The sequence below is a fragment of the Oryzias melastigma genome, linkage group LG16 (genome assembly GCF_002922805.2).
Source record: "Oryzias melastigma strain HK-1 linkage group LG16, ASM292280v2, whole genome shotgun sequence".
Taxonomy (NCBI): domain Eukaryota; kingdom Metazoa; phylum Chordata; class Actinopteri; order Beloniformes; family Adrianichthyidae; genus Oryzias; species Oryzias melastigma.
Window position 1 is genome coordinate 321,471 of NC_050527.1, and position 20,362 is coordinate 341,832.

At 36.8% G+C, this 20,362-nt stretch overlaps 2 protein-coding genes across 2 annotated transcripts in view; both read right to left on the reverse strand.

Annotated features, from left to right (window-relative positions):
- bcan (brevican) overlaps positions 1-14,049 on the reverse strand; it is a gene marked incomplete in the record, with an annotated part of 20,937 nt that extends 6,888 nt beyond the window's left edge. Inside the window, 8 exon segments of the mRNA XM_024267310.2 lie at positions 313-933; positions 1,013-1,825; positions 1,915-2,208; positions 3,059-3,186; positions 3,326-3,500; positions 3,591-3,983; positions 4,467-4,549; positions 13,866-14,049. Of these exon segments, the coding sequence (XP_024123078.1) occupies positions 313-933; positions 1,013-1,825; positions 1,915-2,208; positions 3,059-3,186; positions 3,326-3,500; positions 3,591-3,983; positions 4,467-4,549; positions 13,866-13,870 (2,512 nt within the window).
- Positions 14,050-16,627: 2,578 nt separating this feature from the next.
- isg20l2 (interferon stimulated exonuclease gene 20-like 2) lies at positions 16,628-20,144 on the reverse strand. The gene is made up of 4 exons (XM_024267311.2): positions 20,035-20,144; positions 18,462-19,241; positions 18,027-18,227; positions 16,628-17,797 (listed from the first exon to the last, which is right to left on the reverse strand). Exons 2-4 carry the CDS (start codon positions 19,122-19,124, stop codon positions 17,687-17,689), a joined length of 975 nt encoding a protein of 324 aa, XP_024123079.1. The 5' UTR covers positions 19,125-19,241; positions 20,035-20,144; the 3' UTR covers positions 16,628-17,686.
- Positions 20,145-20,362: the final 218 nt, after the last annotated feature.

Below are 20,362 nucleotides of genomic sequence, written 5' to 3' on the forward strand. Positions count from 1 at the left end.
TAAAAAGGCAGGAATATTATTCCAGAATAAGTTAACTTAATAAATAACTTTTAATAATTTACTCTCCATAAAAATCTATTTTGTCATTAATAACAATAAAATACAATGATCTGGAGGGCCGGATAGAATTACCCGGTGGGCCGGATCCGGCCCCCGGGCCTTGACTTTGACACATGTGGTCCAGAAACATGATTAATATATATTTGCTAACATTTGATGGTTAACAGTTGAAGCCAGACAGACTTGCTAAAAACAACAATTAAACTCTTGGAGCTTAAATGATGTGATTGAGAGAATAAGAGTCAGCTTCACCCTTGGTGTTAAGCGCGGTGATGTTCTGCTCGTGACCGTCTTCATCAACTCTCTCTGCTGTGTGATCCGGATCAGAGCGAGATTCCTGAGCCGTGAAGGTGGAGGAGTTTCGTTCCCAGCCGGGATGAGATAAGGGAGGGATTTTTATCTCCAGTGTTAGCGATGCATCAGTGGCATCTTCTGAGAGAGTCGTGCTCGTCACTATGAGTTCTGGGTTTATGTGTGGACTTTCTCCTGATGATTCCTCTGGCCCCTGTTCCTCTATCTTCTCTGAACTCCCAACTGGGATATCCTGGTTTTCCTCAGCAGCTTCAGTCCCAAGGGGAACAGCGTTTTCCGCTCCAGTCTCAAGGGAGCTGACCTCCACGGAGGCTGGAGACGGCGTCACGAAGACGGGAGAAGCCAGCAGAGTGAAGGGGTGATGCTTGAGGACAGGAGCATCAATGTCTGTGACTTGGATCACCTCTTCCATATAGATCTGAGTGGGATTCATGTGTCCACTTTGGTCGGTAGGATCATATGATGCTGCGTCTCCTGAAGCACTGCCAACTTCAAAGTCAGAGTGGTCCACAGAGACGAAAGACTCTGTTACAACTGAAGGTTCGTGAGTGGGATTAAAGCCTGTAAAGAGTTATAGAATCAGGAATTTATACAAAACTGATGCTTTAACTTGGATTTAAAGTACAGGTTTGCAGCTCACCTGAGTCAGCAGTCATGCTGATTTCTTCAAAGCCAGCAGCGTTGTTGAAACTGTGACTCTCAGATCCATGTGTCCCCACATCCGGAGGAGGATGTGTCATCACCTCTCCTGCTTCACTGTGATCAAAACTCGCAGACAGAGTCACAAAGTGAACTTCTGTTCCCTCCGTGTGCGATAAAGTCGTCACGGCGAACATCTCCTCTGTAGAATCAGCAGTAGCTTCTTGTAGCTGCTCTGAAACTATAGATTCAGTTAAAGACGTGTGCTCCAGATGAATGTGGGAAGTGTGGTCCTCCTGAGAAACGGGGAGATCTTCCTCCTCCTGATGCACCTCGGTTGTGACATTCAGCACTAACACATCCAGAGTCTCAGTTTCAGAAATGTGCTTCAGAAAGGGATCCATGCTTTCATTCAGATGGGAAGGGACATCGGGGACTGAGATATTGAGACCAGGAGAGGTGGTATCAGGATCATGGTGTTCTGGTCCAGGCTGATAGGACTCAGGATGACTGGCCTTCTCAACCACCTCATCGGTGTTGTGGGTGGATGGAGCCTCAGGCAGAGGAACCAGAGTCTGAAAAGGCTCTTTTGTAGACGATGGATCTTTATCTTCATTTCTGGAATCAGCATCAACAGGATCCTCCTCTGTGGGATTTGTCATCTGGGTGCTTTGCATTCTGTCTGTCTGTTTGATAAATACTTCACTGAAACTGACATCTTCCTGAGTGGTTGAGAAAAGGATGTCCTGGCCGATGTCCTCTGGTTCAGTGGCGAGGAAATCCTGAGGAGATTCGGTGTAAAAACCGTGGTTACCTGTCAGAAAACAGACACATTTTAAGGTAAATATCATCGCTCCTTGGAGGAAGTCAAACACATTTTTATCTGAAGGCTTCCTTTCATACTTCTGAAGCAGTAGACGTCATGTTGGGAGAGATGCTCGGGGAAACCAGTCTGGTTGCTGTATCGATAGATGGTTTTAACTCCTGGTTCTCCTCCTCCACAGCGCTCCCTGGGGGTGACGATGGGGTACCTCACGCTTCCGTCCGCCAGCCAGCCTGGACTGCAGTGGTCCAGTCCGTCGTTCCAGGCGGCGTAGAGCTGAGAGGTGGTGGCCAGCTCCGCTCCGTGACTCACACAGTACGCCTTGGCCTCCCAGAAGGTGAAACGCTGGGGGGCGGGGCCAGGAAACACCTCGCCTTCACAGAAAAAGTCCATTAGAGTGTTTCATTTTGCCCTTTTTCTGTTCTCCTTGAGTCTTTTTTCTTACTTTTTCACACAGTTAATGATTACTTTGACTTAAGTACTACAAGAATCAATGCTAGGATTTTAATAAATTATGTTAAGTTTCAGTTAAAGTTATTTCATTCTATTCTTTATTAATTATAATCATTTTTGTTTTATTAAATCAAACAAGAAACAAAAGGAACAGCAAAAGAGGATCATTTTTTTCATTACTGGTTTTAATTTTTGTGCAGAGACAGGTTTTAAAAAAAAATTAAAATACAAATCTATATTATCTAAATGTTTTTAAACTATATAATTATACCATTTTTATAACTAAAAACCTCCAAAACTTCAAAAGAAACATTTTAAGATAACAGTTACATTCATTTAATCACAGAACATAAAGCAATTTAATGTAAGTTTTTTACTGTTCAACAATAAGATTTTCTATCAAACAACCTATTTATCCCGCGACCCCGAAAGGGAAGAAGCGGCCAAGAAGATGGATGGATGGATGGATGGATGGATGGACAACCTATTTATAGACTCTAGTCTGATTTCAATTATTTTAAGTTGGTAGTTTGTCATGTACAATGCAAATTATTTTCATATTTTTAAGAAAATTTTATTTTAAAGTGTAAACTAAGAGGTCAATGAACTACAAACATCCCTAAATTACAAAAGAATTTATATAAAGATTGATTTATATTCATTTATTTAAGTCAATCTGCCACCTTGTGAAAAACAGGAGCTGCTATGTTTTAGAGAAGTTATTTTTCCCATAAAAATTCAGTCAAAAGTTGTTTTTTAAAGTTGACTAACCTTTAATGTTCTCCACATAACAATAAACATCATAAAGCTCGTCAGACTCCACCACTCCATAGTTCCTCACTCCTGGCATCCCGTCCATGTCTCCAAAACAGCCCTCTCTTGGCCTCTGAATGGGATATCTGTGGTCAAAATGAGATTACTAAATCAATTTTGACAAATTCAAACCGGCGTACTAAAAGGTAGGACAATCAATGTGACTTCCTCAAAGGTGAAAGTGTTTGGAATGGTCTATTGGAACATGTCCTGTTAGTCTCGTACCTCACTGACAGATCAGAGAGCCAGCCTGCGTCACACTGCTCGTATCCGCTGTGATAGGCTGCCAGGAGCTGCTCAGGAGTGGCGATGTCAGCCCCGATCTCTCTGCAGGCCTCTTTGGCTCGCTCGAAGGTGAAGGCGTAGCGGCTGGATGCATCGCGGTAATGAAACACCACACCTAGAAATGAGGTGAAAAAGGTCATTCAAGATAAAAATCTTTATGGTTTTTGTTGACGACACAAATGGTGATTCTGTGTACACTCCTCACCTTTGACCACAATCTGAGCCATGTCGTGAGCGTCCTCCAGGCCCTGCTGCACCTCGCAGCGGTAGAAGCCGGTGTCGTTCTGCCTCAGGCTCTCCAGGCGCAGGGTGAGGTCCGCGGGCGAGTGGGCGTAGTTCAGAAGCGTGGCTCTGTCTTTGTAGGCCTCGCTGACCTTCACCCTGTCTCCACGGGCCACCAGGATCTCCGTCTCCTGACTGTCACTCAGGACGCTCCACTTGATCCGGGGAACGGACAGGACGGCGTAGCGGCCATTGGAAGGGGGGGACGGTGGTGGGTGGGCAAGCGACACCAGGCAGGGTAACGTCAGAGCACCACCCAGCACCGCGAGGACAGGTGGGCTGCTGGGGATAGTCACCTGGAGGAGTTTTGAATCATCTAGGAAGACAAGTATAAATGAAATAGCTTTTTCACTTACATATTTAGAGATCAACATTATTGTACTCCTTAGCAGCCGCTGTGTTTTACTTATGTTTTAAGAAAATTCCTCCAAACAAAAAATTTCCACATAGAATTTAATATAAACGTATCACCTCTTTAAAGTTTAAATTCATTTTAAAACCTTTGCTTATTGTTTAAACATCTGTATTTTCATCATTTGCTTCTTTTAATTTCTTATTTTATTGCAACATTTTGCTAATAGCTGCCAAAACTTTTTTTGTTGTTGTAAACTTGACTTTGACAAATTGAAGGACCTTTTGTTTCTGCAGGAACTCTTCTAAAATTGCATGTTAGCAAAGTCGATAAACAGCAGGACATGATGAAGACCCCAAAGTACGAGAGGTCACTGGTGTGTGACAGATCAGCAGACGCCTGTGGTGGAAGGCGGCGTGGAGGGGACGGGGAGAAAAGGGCACACACCTGACTCTTGGGGGGCAGCAGAGGACGACGGCGGGACGAGGAAACAGATGGCAAACAGCAGCACAGTTGGAGATGCATCCAGTCTGCGGTACGTGAAGAGAAGAAAACAGAACGTTTGAACAAAACAACAAACTCTCAATAAAGTTTGGGGAAATCGGTCTTCATTGAGGACTGTAAACATTTAATTCATGTCAAAACTTTGATACGCGACCAGGAAAGGCGGGAATCAAACCTGCAATATTCTAAACAGAGGCCGACCGCCCAATTGCTGCACCACAGCCACCCTGGTTTTTATGGTAAACCAGAATCCAAACACATTTAACCACAGAGGACTTGACCTCCAGCATTAAAGAATAAACCTCTCTGCAGACACAACATGACCTCTTATTTTTACATTTTAATTTTCTCTCCCAAACTCTCCATCTGTAGCTGTTGACTCACTCACTGGCATTTGATTTTCAAATCTAATACTATTGCTAGTATTGCAAGTCGGGTATAAAGTCCATCTGGTTATTGGAGTCAGAAGATTAAAGACAAAAAGACTTAGTTTCTTCAGTACTCCAACCTCACTTTTTCATTTGTTTGAACCATTTCCTAAACACAAACACAAAGGGTCCTCCAAAAAGATGGATCATATCAGAACAGTTTGATTTGCAGCACCCGCACCTGTTTTTTTCCTCCTCATCAGTTTCAGAAACTTTTTCAGGCTTTAAATAATGAAACATGTCAAAATTGTATTTTCAAGATGTTCTTGTGGCATTTTTCTAACGTTAGAAGACATAAGTGAAATGTAAAAAAGCTTAAAATTGAGTATTTTTTATTCAAATTGTTGTGAATTAGGAGCAGATGAAAAAAATGCCTCTAAAAGAGCGTATTATAAGATTTAAATAAGCTACTGCCACTCTGCAGAAACTATGTCCTAGAAAGCAACAAAGGTTTTAATTTATTTTGGCTAAAAATTGCATAATCCTAATTAAAAGATCAGCGGAAATGATTTAAATATAAATAAAAACACGATCAAAGTGGGACTTTAATTCTCTTAAAACCTAATTATTTTTACTGCCTTTACTCCAAACTAACCTTTATCCTAATTAAATGTCATTTATTCTGTTGTTGCTTTTATATTCTTGTTTTTTTAGTTTTATTATTCTTGCTACATTTGGTGTTTTTCTCTTATTTGGATCAAAGATTCTTTTAAAAATGTGCTTTTGAAAAACAGGAAGTCTTCTGTCCTGCTCCTATTGGAGTAATTACGTGTAATCACATCACTCCCTCAACAAGTAATTGATCAGAAATTTGATCAGGAAATGTAGTGTGTCAACTATGTAAAAAAACAGAACAAGAGTTGAACTGTGTTTTTGTATTCGAGTCACTTGAAGGACAATAGTTGAGAAGCTGGTGGGTGGAAACGGATGCTTTGGGTTAAATGCCAGATTAAGGTTGGGGTTAGGAACTCAGTTGTGACTGTCAGCACAGAGTGGAGTGGGAAGATACTTTATATCAGCGAGGAACTCCCACGGGAATACGTGTTTGCTTGAACAGACAAACAGACTGAGACAGACACAAGAAGTGTCTGTGTGTCCTTGGAGCGCTGCAGCTCCTGTGAGGCAGACTTCAGGGTTTGCAGAGTGTGACCTGAATTCTGATTCCCCTGAAAACCTCCAGGAGGGCCAGACAGAAGCCCAGCTGCCAGAGAAGCCAGATTTACATTTGTAACACTTCAGCTATTCTGAAGTTTGTTCACTTTTGTCTTTTTGTTCTTGTGATCTGAATAAACTGATGTCTTTCAGAAAATTTAACACTGAAGACTCACAAAAGAACTTGTTTTCTTGTCTTACATAATATAATACTTTGACACTAACAAACTGAGAAATTAAAATCTGTGGTGTTTTTACATTGTAAAATACATATATTTTAATAATTATTTACATTTTTGTATTTTGCCTTTTAATGTCAACGGCTAGAATTCATTTAAATGACCACCAACACATAAAGAAACATTTAAAAAGTTTAACTAAGAAACTGAAGAATTTTACTTTTATTCTTTAATTATTATTTTATTATGTGATTTTGAAGTTTCATTACTGTAAGCATGTTTGCTTTTTTCTTTGCTTGGATTTGAAGTTTGTTCTTTGCATCTCAGTTCACAAAATCAAATTCATTTCACAAGTTTCATACTTTAAGTTTTCTAGTAAATGTACGTGTTTTAAAGTTGTTAATTTACGACATTTAAAGCAATACATTTACAACTTCAAAACACATAAAAAAGTCACAAATTTAGCCTATGACTTAAGTCGTGAATATACTACTGTTCTCAAAAAGTAACCACTTTTTCTCATAAATTTTCGACTTTAAAGTTGTAATTTCAAAAATTGTAATCTGTAGACTTTGAGCACTCTTTGACAGCTTTGTACTCTTGACTGTTTTATTTACCTGATTAAAGCATGTAAACAAATCCACAACAACAAATATTGACATGTGGAGCAAGTACATCATATAACATATCCACCATTTTTAAACCTATTTTATTATCTTTATACAGACACATTTGTCTGACAATTCATGATCTCTATTTTATCAAACTTTTTTTCAGCAAACAACACATGTGACCAGGGGCGGAGCTACTGTGTACTAGGGGAGGCCTGTGGCCCCCCAGCAAAGGCTTTATCTTCCTTCTCCACATTAATCCTAATCTTTGGAGAAATATTAGTGTCCTTAGTGACAGAAATATAGAAATCATAAATAAAACCATCTTCAAGCATTGCAAAAAAAAAAAAATTAAAATAGCATTAAATTTAATTAGAATGTAAACAAAATAACATGTTATCATTTTTCATCCTTTAAAATTTTTCTGACGTTCTAGATTGCAAGTGTCTGTTTTTTATTCCTAGGGGAAAATTTTGATAAAGAAAATTCTATATTTTATTTTATTTCTATATTACGAAAGTGCTTAAGTACATATAAAAAAACACAGATATGAAAAAACATGCAAACCACAAGCGTTTTAAAAAATGACTTTAAAGCTTTTTATTCCTGATTTAAAAAAGGAAAAGTTCTGCCAATTTCCTACAGATTCAGCAACTAATATGGTAATAGTTTCCTTTAATAGTTAATAGTTTTCCTTTCTTATCATCTGCTTCTCCTACAGAGTGTGAACGCTGAGCGGAGTGTCGCTACATTTCTATACGCCAACAAAAGTCAGACAGTGGGGGGAGGGAGGAAAAAAAAAAGGTTTTCTCTAAGTAAAGGAAGCTTCCCAGGCAACATCGCAAGAGAAAAGACGGCCATTGCAAGCAGCTGAATAGCCAACAACATTACCTTGAGGGAAATGGAGGTTTGGGCCAAGAAAGGATGTTTGACCACTCAGTTTGCCTGAGAGGGTCATTTAAGGCTACGGGGGGGTGAAAGATTGAAGGATGGGCCTCATTCTTTGAGGATTCACTAAAGTTTAGGTAATTTTTTCTGATCTCTATGCTGTTTTTTTAGGAAAAAATACTCTTCTCTTCTAAAAAGAACTTTAAATGCATAAAAGTTTAGATGTAGCATTGGTAAAATTATTTTAGGCTTTGGAAGTTAGTGTCCTTACAGATAAAAATGACAAATTTTGCTTAATTCTGAAATTGTGCAAGTGGAAGTGTATCTTGAATTGTGGTTTAAATAACAGAAAAATGACACCAAAATAATGAAAAAGACAGAAATATGCCTCACAGCATTCAAAGTCCCACTTTTGATCTATTTTAAAAGTGTTCCTAGTGGTTAATTAAAATATAATTGTCCTTTTTTGTAAGAAATGTATAAATCTGTGTTGCTTCAAGGAGAGCTCCTGCAGAGAAGCAGGAATTTATTAGAAATTTGCGTCTGAATTGTGAGTAGAACTGTTGGTACAGAAGTAAGCCGACCTCCATTTCCCATCATCCATCTGCTTACACTCTCTCTCCCGCTAGCTTACAGCCGTAAAAAACCTTATATTAGCACTGCAGCAAAAATGGTGAGCAATATTCTGATTCACAACAATTTGAATAAACTAAAACTCATAAATGTAGTTTTAACCTTATTTTTTTTCCATACATGTCCTCCATCAGAAAAATATCACAACAGCATATTAAAAACCATGATTTTCATGGAAGTGGGTCGATAAGCTTTAGATTTGTGGGTTAAATGACCAAACGGATGCAGTTCACCGCTCTCTCCGGCATGTATCTAGAGGCCGTATCACAGTCACTTTGTACATTTCCCGCATATTGCAGGGAGGAAAATTGGTTATCTGTGAATATACGTGGAAAAAGTTGTGATCTTTACGTGAAAATTTCACAGATGTATCACGGATAAACCACATTAAAAACACGGAAGATGTACAAAAGAAGAAACACGCTTCATTGAATTTCTTCACTGGGCAGAAATCACATTACGTCAGCACCATGGACAGAACCCGCAGCGGCCCGCGTGATGCTTTGTTTTAATAAAACAGTTGGATTCCTCAATTCTAAGGCAGCCCGCCAGGTGTGCCCCGTTTTGGAGAGGGCAATCCCTAGTGGGAGTCACAGCTGGGGAAAACCGCGAGAAGGTCTAAGAGTCCAGAGTCTGTACCCGGCCCATTCCCACACCCATGAGAGACCTGGATGATCCGGAAGCAGATCTGCATAAACTGCTAGAGGGGTGAAAGGTCAGCCAATTTATATATATGTATCACACATCATGTGAATCGTTCATGAACCATTCATCATTATTGCGCTGTTTATATGCAATTCATTTCTGATTTTAGCATCAATAAAGTAATTTTAACATGATATGTGATATACGCGACATAAAAGTTATACATCGATGGTACATGGTGGACATATGTGGAATGGTTGGCTTCCGTATACATTTAGTTTTCCCTTATATTACTTACGTGCCATTAGAACTATTCATTAAGCTGGTTATCTTGAACATACAAATCCATTATTTTTTCAGTTCAAAATCCTTAAATTTTACGACCTGGTAAAATTTCAAACAGCACAACTTATTTACAAAGCTGCAATAATAAACTCCCTACCAGTATTCAAAAAATGTTTATTGTACGAGCAGGACCTTTTAAATTGAGGGAATCCTGTGAATTTAAAATTTGATGGTGGGAAGCACAAGATAAAGTTTTTGTGTTTACGTAATAAACTACGTAAAATATACATAATTTTCAAAAATTTTGAACAGACTTGTCGGGTAAAACCCTCGACAGATATTTTACCTAATCAATGAATGACAAATGCAAGAAATGCTTGTGAATTATGTACATCACGCATGGAAAATACACAGAAATGTACGTAGTGGATGTGTGACACGGCCTAATCATCGACGACCCATTTCCATCGTTTTTTACTGAGACAAAAGCCTGAAAATGCACGTAAACTTCAATCCCAGATGGCACAGAGTTCAGGATCTAGATAATTACAGAGGTTTGCTTTCTTTTGCCAAATTCCCTCTTCAGCAGACTCAACAGCCGAAAGCTCACAGAGTGAAGCGGCCTGTCGAGGGTTCAGTTCCCAGCCAGCCCAGTCGCTGTGTCCTTGGACAAGAAACTTAACTCCACATTACGCTTGATGCTCTCATCAGTGTGGGAGTGCGAGTACCTTTGTGTGAAAGTGTCTAGTAAATGTAATGTAATACAATGCAGCACAAAACTCAAGGCTGAGTGAAGTTGTCAGCACATGACTTTGTAACCTCGCTCAGCTCGGCAGTCAGGACGGAATCGAACAACGTTCTGAGTTGTCTGCTTGCAGGTGTGCACAGCGACCTGTTTCTTTTAAATCAATATTATAGTCTTGCAAAGATTGAATTTTGGGTTCTTTTAAAGGACAATAAAGAAACAAAATCCCTTTATGTTAGATTAAAAGAATGTCGATCATGTAATATAAATGGTAATAAGACCTGAATAAATTTACTTAATATTTAAACGTAAAATGTAAAGTAAAATTTGGGGAAAAAATGATTTGGGTCTTTTGGCTTTAAAAAAAAGATCTCACAAAAAAATTTTTAAAATGTCAGATTTTTTTTTTGTTTGTTAGAGATGTAAAGAAAACATGTATGAAAACATCCATCGAGTACTGGGAGTAACAGCAGTATTGGCTAAAACTCACATATGCAAGCAAGATTATGTTGGTAAAAAAATATAAAAATTAATCGGGAAGCAAATAATCGGTTTCTGGCAAACTTTATTTATTTCTCATCCTGGCGTCTCTACTGTCTGTTTTTTTATGTACATGTGATGCCAACAAAAAGACGGCCTATCACAAGCTTGCTTCTACTTAGTTTGGTCATTTACATTTGGCTGAAGGTAAACTCGCAGTGAGGGACGTGTACATAAAATAATAAATAATAAAATAATACCTAAATATATTATTTGAATATATTATTAATATACGCTTTTTTAACAACTACACACCTCTGGACTTGCAATAAAAACATTGAAAAAATCCTACATATAAAAAATTTTAAGCCACTAATTTGTATTTTATGCGCTCAGCATTTTGTGGCCACTTTTTGAGGGTACAAATTAGCATTTTATTTGCCAAAATTAATCTTTAAGGGCACATATTAAAATTTTAATTGCACAAATACCATTTTGTGGACGCAAACAAGCCTTTGGTGGACACAAATGAGCATTTCATATGCACAAATTACTATTTAAAAGCAAAAATTAGAATTCTATGTGCACAAACACCATTACAACTCAATTTTGTGAACTCAAATTAGCATTTGATGTGCAAAAATAACAACTTGAGGGCACAAATTAGAATTGTATGTGCACAAATACCATTTTGTGAGCACAGATTAGCATTTTTGTTGGCACAAATTATCCTTTGGTAGACACAAATTGATCTTTTGCAGACAAAAATTGGCATTTTGTGAACACAAATTTGTATTATGTGGCCACAAAAAAGCCACCAGTATCTGAGATACTAAAATACTAATTTGTAGACACAAAATACTAATTAATGCAGACAAAATGATCAGTGACTATAAAATATTAATTTGAGGCAACAAAAAACTAATTTGTGGCCACAAATTATTAACTTGAAGAAGCAATTTTTCATTTTTTTGAATGTCCTGTCCAGAGTTTGGTAAACCACTAAGAACAAAATCATCTAAAAGCCCTAAAATCTCAGGGTTTAACGTTCGAAGCTGTTACGTCATTTGTTGCTTAAACTAAAAGCCCCAGTAAGACTAAATTAAAAAGAAAAAAAAAACACTGTTTAAGTGATTTATTGAGTAATTTAAACACTAAAATAATTATATTTGGGCGTATTTAGGTTTTGTCCACTTAGAAAAAATAACTGGACTGTTGTATCACCTTAAAGTTAATATATATCGATTTGTGGATTATTAATGAAGATGCATTTCCAATCATGTGAGAGAAAAAGATGCACACCCCTAGTTGTTACCAAAGTGTCACCGTGTGTTTTTGTAGTGATGTCTAAAATATGAACTTTATTCCCTGTAAGTAATCCAATTTGTTTCTTTACTTTCTTTATGTCTCTCTGTGAAGTTTTCTTTTACTCCTATAAATTGGATAAAATTGTCAGTAAATGGATGGAGCAGAGATGACATCTTCTTACAATCTGGATACAAATGTTCTTTGATTTGAAAGATTCAGAAGAGGATTCAACCAATGAGGTGAATGAACCCGGTGACACCAGCAATCTCTCTCACCCTCGAATTCAAAGCACTAAAGTCCCCCTCCATCATGTCGGTCATTCAGAGTGAGAATAGGTGCGAGACCACGAGCTGAGCCACAAACGCACCGACCCGACCTCCCCTACAACCTCCGTTTTCTCACGGCAAGGACCACCTCTATTTTACAGACTCCGGTCGCTCCAGCCCACCAGTCCCTCCACCTCAAAGGATGCCCATCTCCAGGGGCAACCTCTACCTCCTCTCCCTGGCAGACACAAGAAGCCAGGAGCTGCCGGGGAGGGCTGCAGGCAGGGGAAACCTCTCAGAGGAAGAAGCAAGAAAAGAAAAAAGGCTCTGTGCAGCATGAATGGGTTCTGAGTGAGACGTTAAGTTCACAGGAATGATCTGGAACAGTTCACCAGTCAGCTTCAAGCTGCAGCCAGCTCCTATTAGCTGGTAGCAGCTGACTTTCTCTGCCAAGAGGAAAACAGACAAAAGCTCGGATCTGAAAGAACCGGGATTTAGCTTCAGCACTGTTTCAGCTGAACTGAAACTGAGTGGATAAAAATGCAGGGATTTTTCACAAATACACAGGTCAGTTGGAGTGAGACGAAAATTTAAAATAAAGATGCTTTATTCAAATCTGGTAGGAGCAGCATCCATAGAAAATCAGAACCAGAAAATATAGGAAAAAAATTAACTCAGATAATCCCAGAAATATAACTGCATTCATGTCAGACACTTGCTGAAACGCTAATGCATCAAACACTTGAACTTTAAATGCAACACTTTTCAAATATACGTCTTACATTTTTAAAAGACAAACAAATAATCCAAACAAACATTGTCACTCAACATCTGTTCTCTAGATCTCTATCTTAGATCAATGAAGTTTCTCATTGATCCAAGATGGTTCTATTGCAATGTTTTTTTTTTTTTTAGAAAAAGTCCTTAAGACTTACTATGAAAATAAAATGTTTTGCCTCAATTCTTTTTAGAATTCAAAGAACTTCCAGGATGAGAGTTTTTTTTTATTCAAAAAACTAATCCAGATTATCTTTTTAAAACCTTTTTTCTGCTTTATCTAAAAATCTGAGGCATGGTAGAGGTTTAAATATTTAGAAAATTACCCATAAAATAGTCAATAGTTTGTTTTTTCTTTCTTTCTTTACAAAATCCTCAATGAAAATGTATTCTAAATTGTCAAACTTTTGGTTCTGTAAAGTAAAATGTTTATAATTTTACCCAACATTTGCAATCTAAATTAATTTCAAATTATGTCTCATATGAATCATTTGTCCATTGCTACAGTCTGTGTTTTAATTGAAAAAATAAAACGTTTTTAAGACAACAGTTTGGTTTAAATATGCAGTTTCACAGTGAAATTAAAAGTTTAAAACCCCAAATAGCTTATTTTATCATTTCCATGACAACTTTAATGTGAAAATATACTTCAAAAAATGTACTTAAACAAATATACTATTATGCAATTGAGAGGCTAACTGCTAAAAACATACATTAGGAGCCTGTTTGTGTCACTTTTATATATTTTACAAAAGTGTTGCATAAAAATAGAAAATAAATAAATAATGTTTGGTATGCAACTTGTATTTTCTTAAGTATTCTTCAAAAAGGAATGCGGCTGTGAGGCTTTAACTGCATTACAAAGCAAACTTAGCAATAACTTTATCAAATAACTACTAAATAAATCAACTCCGAGCCCTCAGAATGACACTTTTGGATCCTTACTTCATGTTTGGCGTCAGTTCTTGCTTTCTCCACGTCTCCTGCAGAACAGGTGCAGCTCTGATCTGTTTGGACCAAACGTCGTCCTGCAGCTCCTTCACTGCAACTGTCCGAGTCCTCCTCCAGGATGAGGTGAACAGAGCCGGAACCGGGATGAGAGCGGCTTTAAAGGACCGAGACCCCCACCACCACCACCCACTCCCACGCCACCTTCCTCTTCCTTCATTTCAAGCTTCAAAAGTAGTTAAATGTAACAAATGCAGACACATCTATTCTTTTCAAAAATAAGAACTAATAGTATAGTTTTTTCCCCACAAAATGACGAACTGATATAAGCTTGAACGTCTAAATAAAAGGCGGATTTACTCGATTTTTGAAACGATACACAGTGCACACAATGGCCACTAGAGGGAGACAAAAACCACGTTTATAATGCAGCATTTATTTTTACCTCAGAATTACTACCGTGTAGCAATAATCTTAAACATCAAATTCCACTTATGAAGAAAAGAAACACAAATTATAATAAAATACTCGAAGTTCTGATGTGTTCTTGTCATCTAGAAAGATGAAAAGTATTCTTTCATATTCTATTTTTCATTAATTTCAGTGGGGTAAAATAGAAAACGGTCTTCATTTGAAATGTATTCAAAAGTGACTTGATTTTTAAAAATCAGGTTTTTTTTAAATAAAATGTACCAAGTCTTAATATAATATTTGAAATTAAATCAAAAATACATCTCTCAAGATTACTCCTAAAAGTATTTGGTGTTTACCTAACTAACTATATGTGTTTGTGCAACAAACAGTAAAAATCATCCCAGGAACTTTAGACATAAATGCATTCATAACACAGAAAATCTTTTGTTTCCATATTATTAGCGCAGAAAGTTATTTATTTATTGCTGGTTGCAGTTTTGTTTTTCTGTCAGCAGAATGTGGCAAAGTGAGATCAAATTCAGTCATAAATTTATGCAGCTGAGCTTTTCCAATACTTCTGAAAGTTGAGACTTTAGGGATTATTTTAGTCCCAAATGTACTTAATAATTATATCTCTTTATATTTAAAAAACAGAAAACACCTGTTTTCTAATGCATTCGTTTCCCTAACAGTGGTATTTGTTGCTCCCATATCTGATGATCTTGTTTTAACCCACAATTTGCTGCTTGTGCTGAAAATGTCGAAATGGAAAAATTCTTGGCTGCAGGCTTGGTAATCAAAAGCGAATTATGCAAAGAGAGCTAAAGCTGGTCCATGACTAATATCTACATTGTGTGATGTGTGTAACAGAGGAGGTATGAAGTATAATGTAATTTATAGAGTCAGCTGCCAGTAAGTCCAGCATAGGGGGCTGCATGTTAGTTATGAGGCTTGCTTTGAGATCTGCAGCACTCTTTCATGAGTTTCAGGAGATTTTATTAACACAGCAGGCGATCATGTAATCTCCTTAAGTAACAAATAATTTAAGCACTTGTCAATCAATTTTGAAACAAAAAAAAAATCCCAAAAGCTTACATAGAGAATATTATTATGGAGCCTTAAAATATAAAATAAATTAAAAACCAACTTGTGTGTCTTAATCTCATTTCACAAAATAAAAGCTCCTTAATTGCTATAACTACAATGAAGAAAAACTAGTTATTGGCAATTCTGCAAATTCATAGAATATAAGAAAGGATCTGTTCAGTTCACATCACTGCAAAAACTGAATCTAAACATTCAGGTGTTTCAAGAAAAAAAAAATTATATATATATTTTTCCAATAGCAAAATAGTCTTAGTTTGAGAATATAGAGGTCATAGTGACTAGATTTTTTTTCCCTTAAAATGAGAATTTTTGACAAGACTATTTTTTTTTAGGATTCTTTGGCTTTCTCTAAGGGCTCATAATTACACCTGCAAACAAATATATGTAGAAAATAAAATGGAAAATATATAAAGATGATGAAATTGTCAGCTCTTGCTTGTTCTTAAAGTTTGGCGCCTCAGTTAAGAGTTGCTCTGCATTTTCTCAAGAGCAATTTTCTGCACAATTAATGTGGAGAAGTCAAACTCGCAAATATCACTGAGACTTTCACCTCAGAGGATGGAAAATAAAGCAGTGAGTCTGAATATTTGCATGTATCCCTCCATTTAAAGATCCACCCGGATGAAAAATGGGTGTTTTCAACATGTTCTTGTGAGTTTTCTAATAATGGACACAAATAAAGTAAAAAAAAAAAACCTAATCATAATTGGATCAATTGAAAGGTGAAAGTAGAACTATAATAACACTTAATAGATGTAAGTGTTGGTGTATGACATAACAGTTAAAGGTGTTTTTCATGCAAAAAAAAAAAATCCTGACATTTACTTTTACCTTTCGACTGCGTGAATTCAGGGTCATTACAAGAATCATTAACTATTGTCAACTAATTAATCCAAGAGAAAACAAACATTTTTAATCATTTATAAATCAGATAATTTGTTTACAACAGTAAACATTTTTCAACCATACAAACAAAAAGCATATTTCAATAACATGTAACACCAGAACTGAAGGGTGAATAAAAAATGTTTAATTCTCAACCTTTCACGACTCTTCCACTCTGTTACAATAATCCCAGTGTTGTCAATGTAATAAAGTCATTTTAAGACCTCAAAAATATTTTGACAATAATGTGTTAGTAAACAAGCAGAGAAAAAAGAGGAAATTATTGTAAAAACCACAGGAACATAAACAACCTCAAAAAAGCTCTGGAACACAACAGAGTTTACAAACTGAAAATACATTAAACTTGCAAGCCATAAAAACACAAATATTCACTCAAATCTACGACTATTATTTTATTTCAACATTAAAGATTGAAAATAATTTGAGCTGGTTTTGCTACTGTCTTTTCCCACATTTGAATGTTCAACAACCCATTTTATGAGGAAATATCCCTGGAATTCTTTGATAAAATTAAGTTTTAAAGAGACACAATCCAACTATATAAAAGCTTAACATGTACATAATAATACAATTTTCAAGAAGCATTTTTGTCCATTTTGATTTTTAGCAACAGCACCAAAATTAAACAGTGCTGCCAAAATCTGTAAATATTGCTTTAAAAGAACTACATTTCTGACTTGCATAAAAATGTTTACCTTAAAAGGCAAGTAAAAAGTTTGTTTTTTTGTTATAAAACCCACAGAGACCTATAGCTATGAACATTTTGTTGCTGAACAGACAAAACAGAAGCACCTTTTACAATCCAAACCCTGAGAAAAATAACAGTAATTCTAGCAAATGTTTATTTACTGTTAAAAGTCCAGAAATAGGAGATTATCTTAAAATACACCTTTTCTTTTACCAGTAATTTTCTCAAATCTCAATGTTGTTGTAATACATGTTATACATATATTTCGTGTTTTAAAGAGGGTTTTTAAAATCAAGAAAAAAAGCTTTATTTCTTATCTAAATCATTATTCAATGAACTCTTCGACTCCGAATGATGTTTAAGGTCAATATGACCACAAATTTGCTACCAAAGCTTATCCTCATTTCCTTTGTTGTAAAGTTATACTTCCTTAAGTACTGAATCTTTTTTAACAAAGTTAATTTAATTTTAAATTTGTGTTCCTTCATTGCCTGTTAAATATTTTCCTTTTAGTAAAATTCTGCTTTGGCAATTCTTGTTTTTATGCCAAGAAATATCTGGGTGGAAAGGTTTAATTTTCCCACAATACCCTCAAGATCAAAAACCATGTATGTACACAATAACCCAGATTGAGTGGGGTTTTCAGATGCCTTTAGGCAGCTTTTACAGACTTTATTTAAATGCCAACTAGCCAAACCAGGCTTTAAGAAGCCACTGAATTGGAAAGGAGTGTTTTCTCCCACTCCCCTTCCACTACCTTGTACAGCTCCATAGTGGCTTTAGCATCCTCCACAGAAGAGTGGCCTTTCTTGTTCTGAGGAGGTAGAATCACAAGTTCAGTTAGTGTCATTCAAAACATTCTGATGCTACCTAAAATTTAAATGAACCCGAGGATCTTCATTCAGTCACCTGCACTAAAACCCTGCCTTTTTCTGAAGTCTCAAGATGTTTTAAATAATTTAAAATGGCATCTCAATATTGTTTTCCAACAACCTGCTGCAAAAAAGAAACCAACAAAAAAGAAAAACCTAAAATTTTCGTACCTGGATGTCCCGGTTTAAGAGGGCTTTAGTGAGTCTCTTCAGTGACACGCACTCTTTTGCACCAAAGCCAGCCTTCACGTTGAGCAGAGGAATTTTTGAAGTGTCTCTGGTCAAGACTGTGGGGTGAAAGTAACTGAGAGCCTTGAAGTCATTGTGGATAGCATGGCCGATGATCACTTTCCCCATGAGCAGTTTAAGGATCTGCAGGAGCCAAACACAAAGCACATTCGTGACTGACCGTGTCAGCAGGTCAAGCAAAATGCAATTCATTACTTAAATGAAAATGATGAAAACTAAAATTCACATTTTTTGTCTAATTTTGAGCCAAGTTTGAAATTCTACATCGTTCTAAAAAAAAAAACATATTTTTCAACACTTAAGGTCTTTCTGTCTCAATATTTATTTAAAAATTGGACAAAGTATATGTTATCTCACCTCCTTCCTGGCCTCCGAGTACGGCGTGGCCTTGATCAGGTCTCGAGGGCGAATGCCGCTCCAGCGGGTGCGATAGTCAGTCACAGGCATGGCAGGGTTGATATACTTATCATAAATCACATCTCCTTCATATGATACTATACTGCAGCGTGCAAGCTGACTGATGCTACCCTTTGGTCCCGTACCGACCATCTCACAGTCGATTGCGAGGTACTTGTTGGGGTTCCCGGTTGCCTTGGTGCAGGGTTTGTGGCTGCTAGTGGAGGGGCCACTGGTTTGGGCTTTTGTGCTCAACAGTTCCTTTGGCTTGTGGTCGTCACTTTTGTTCACAGTGGACGTCGTTGAAGGCAGGCTGTGAGTGGATCCAAAAAGCTGAGATTTAAAACTATAGGCACCGTGAGGATGAGGTAAAGTTCTGTTGTGTGAAGCAGAGGGAGCTGGCAGTGTTGAGGATTTCTGATACGATCCATTCTGACGTGGAGTCTGACCACCTTCAATGTCTCTCGGGTTGTGGTTGCGGTTTTGTTTACCCCTGAGGTATCCCTTTGCCTCCAAGTGTCGCATTTTTTTATGAAAGTTTTTGCTTTTCAAATTTTGCTTTTTTGGTGGATGTTCTCTCTGTGTGGTGACATCAGAGCACATATTAATTGTAATGTTTGACATGATGAATATGAACTCCTTTCACTGTGTTTGTGTGTCTTAGTATCCCGGAGGTCTCAATAAGCTTTGCTGCTTTTCGGTGATGTTTGAATAAGCTGAAACCGGTGAAACTGTATCATCCTGAAAGAAAATGGAATACAATCAAACCCAATCCCAGTTTGTGCAAATTGCCACACCATTAGTTCAAGCACTTAAATGCAAGAAAGCGTTAAATTAACTGGAATCTTTTGCACAGCAAGTAAAATTAAAAACATGATTTATGGGGGTTTTTAACTAGAAAAAAGTATGAAAAAGTTAAGAATATCTCTGCCCCCATTTTTTATTTTTTTTGCACTGAAAAATTAAGTATTGAAAAAAATTAGGGAGCAAAATGACCTCCAACCCATATAACCAACCAAAATAATAATGGAGATGCCTTGTTCTTCTGAATATATTGACTTCAACTATGACAACACTCAAGAATAAATCACTAAATGTTATTATTTTCTTAAAGTATACGCATAATCAACAATTTGTTGCTTCAATTATACACTCAAAACGGGTGTTCTCTTTTTTAACGTTAACGCGATGTCTTTGAAAGCATGCAAACATTACAATTGACACAAAAATTACATTTGTGACTAGAAAACATACGATTCAAATTTATTTTTAAAATGCTCTCGTGTCAAATAACGCCATGTCTAAATAAATGTTTCAATCGCTCGTTAATTTATTACGTCTTTGTTTAAAACACTGTTGACAGCTAACAACACCGACAACATCTAGCTATTTAATGACAATAACGGTTAAAGTTCCAACAATGTTAGTTAATCAAAGTAACACTGTGTTTACTTTCATCTTATAACAATAATATATCGATATCAATACGCCAATACATATATCTTAATCATTGTGACAAAATAAGAAAGCAAACCTCCAATCTAAACCCGCCGGAAGACCGCTTCACATGTAACCTCTTCCCCACAGCAACTGACTTCCGGCAACATGTGAACAACATCCGGTGCATGCTGCCTTCACTAACAGTGGGATGCATGACAAATATCAATAAACATCGCCCAATGCTTTATCTTATCATGTCATTTCCATTGGATAAATGACTTTAAAATAATGATGAAAAAAATCTGAAAGAATATATGCTTTCCCCCCTCCTTTTTTTAATTTTAATTTGTTTTGTTGCTTTCTATGAGTGAGAGACACGGAAAAAGTATTTCTTAGTTTCCATGAAAATGCTTAGACGTGTC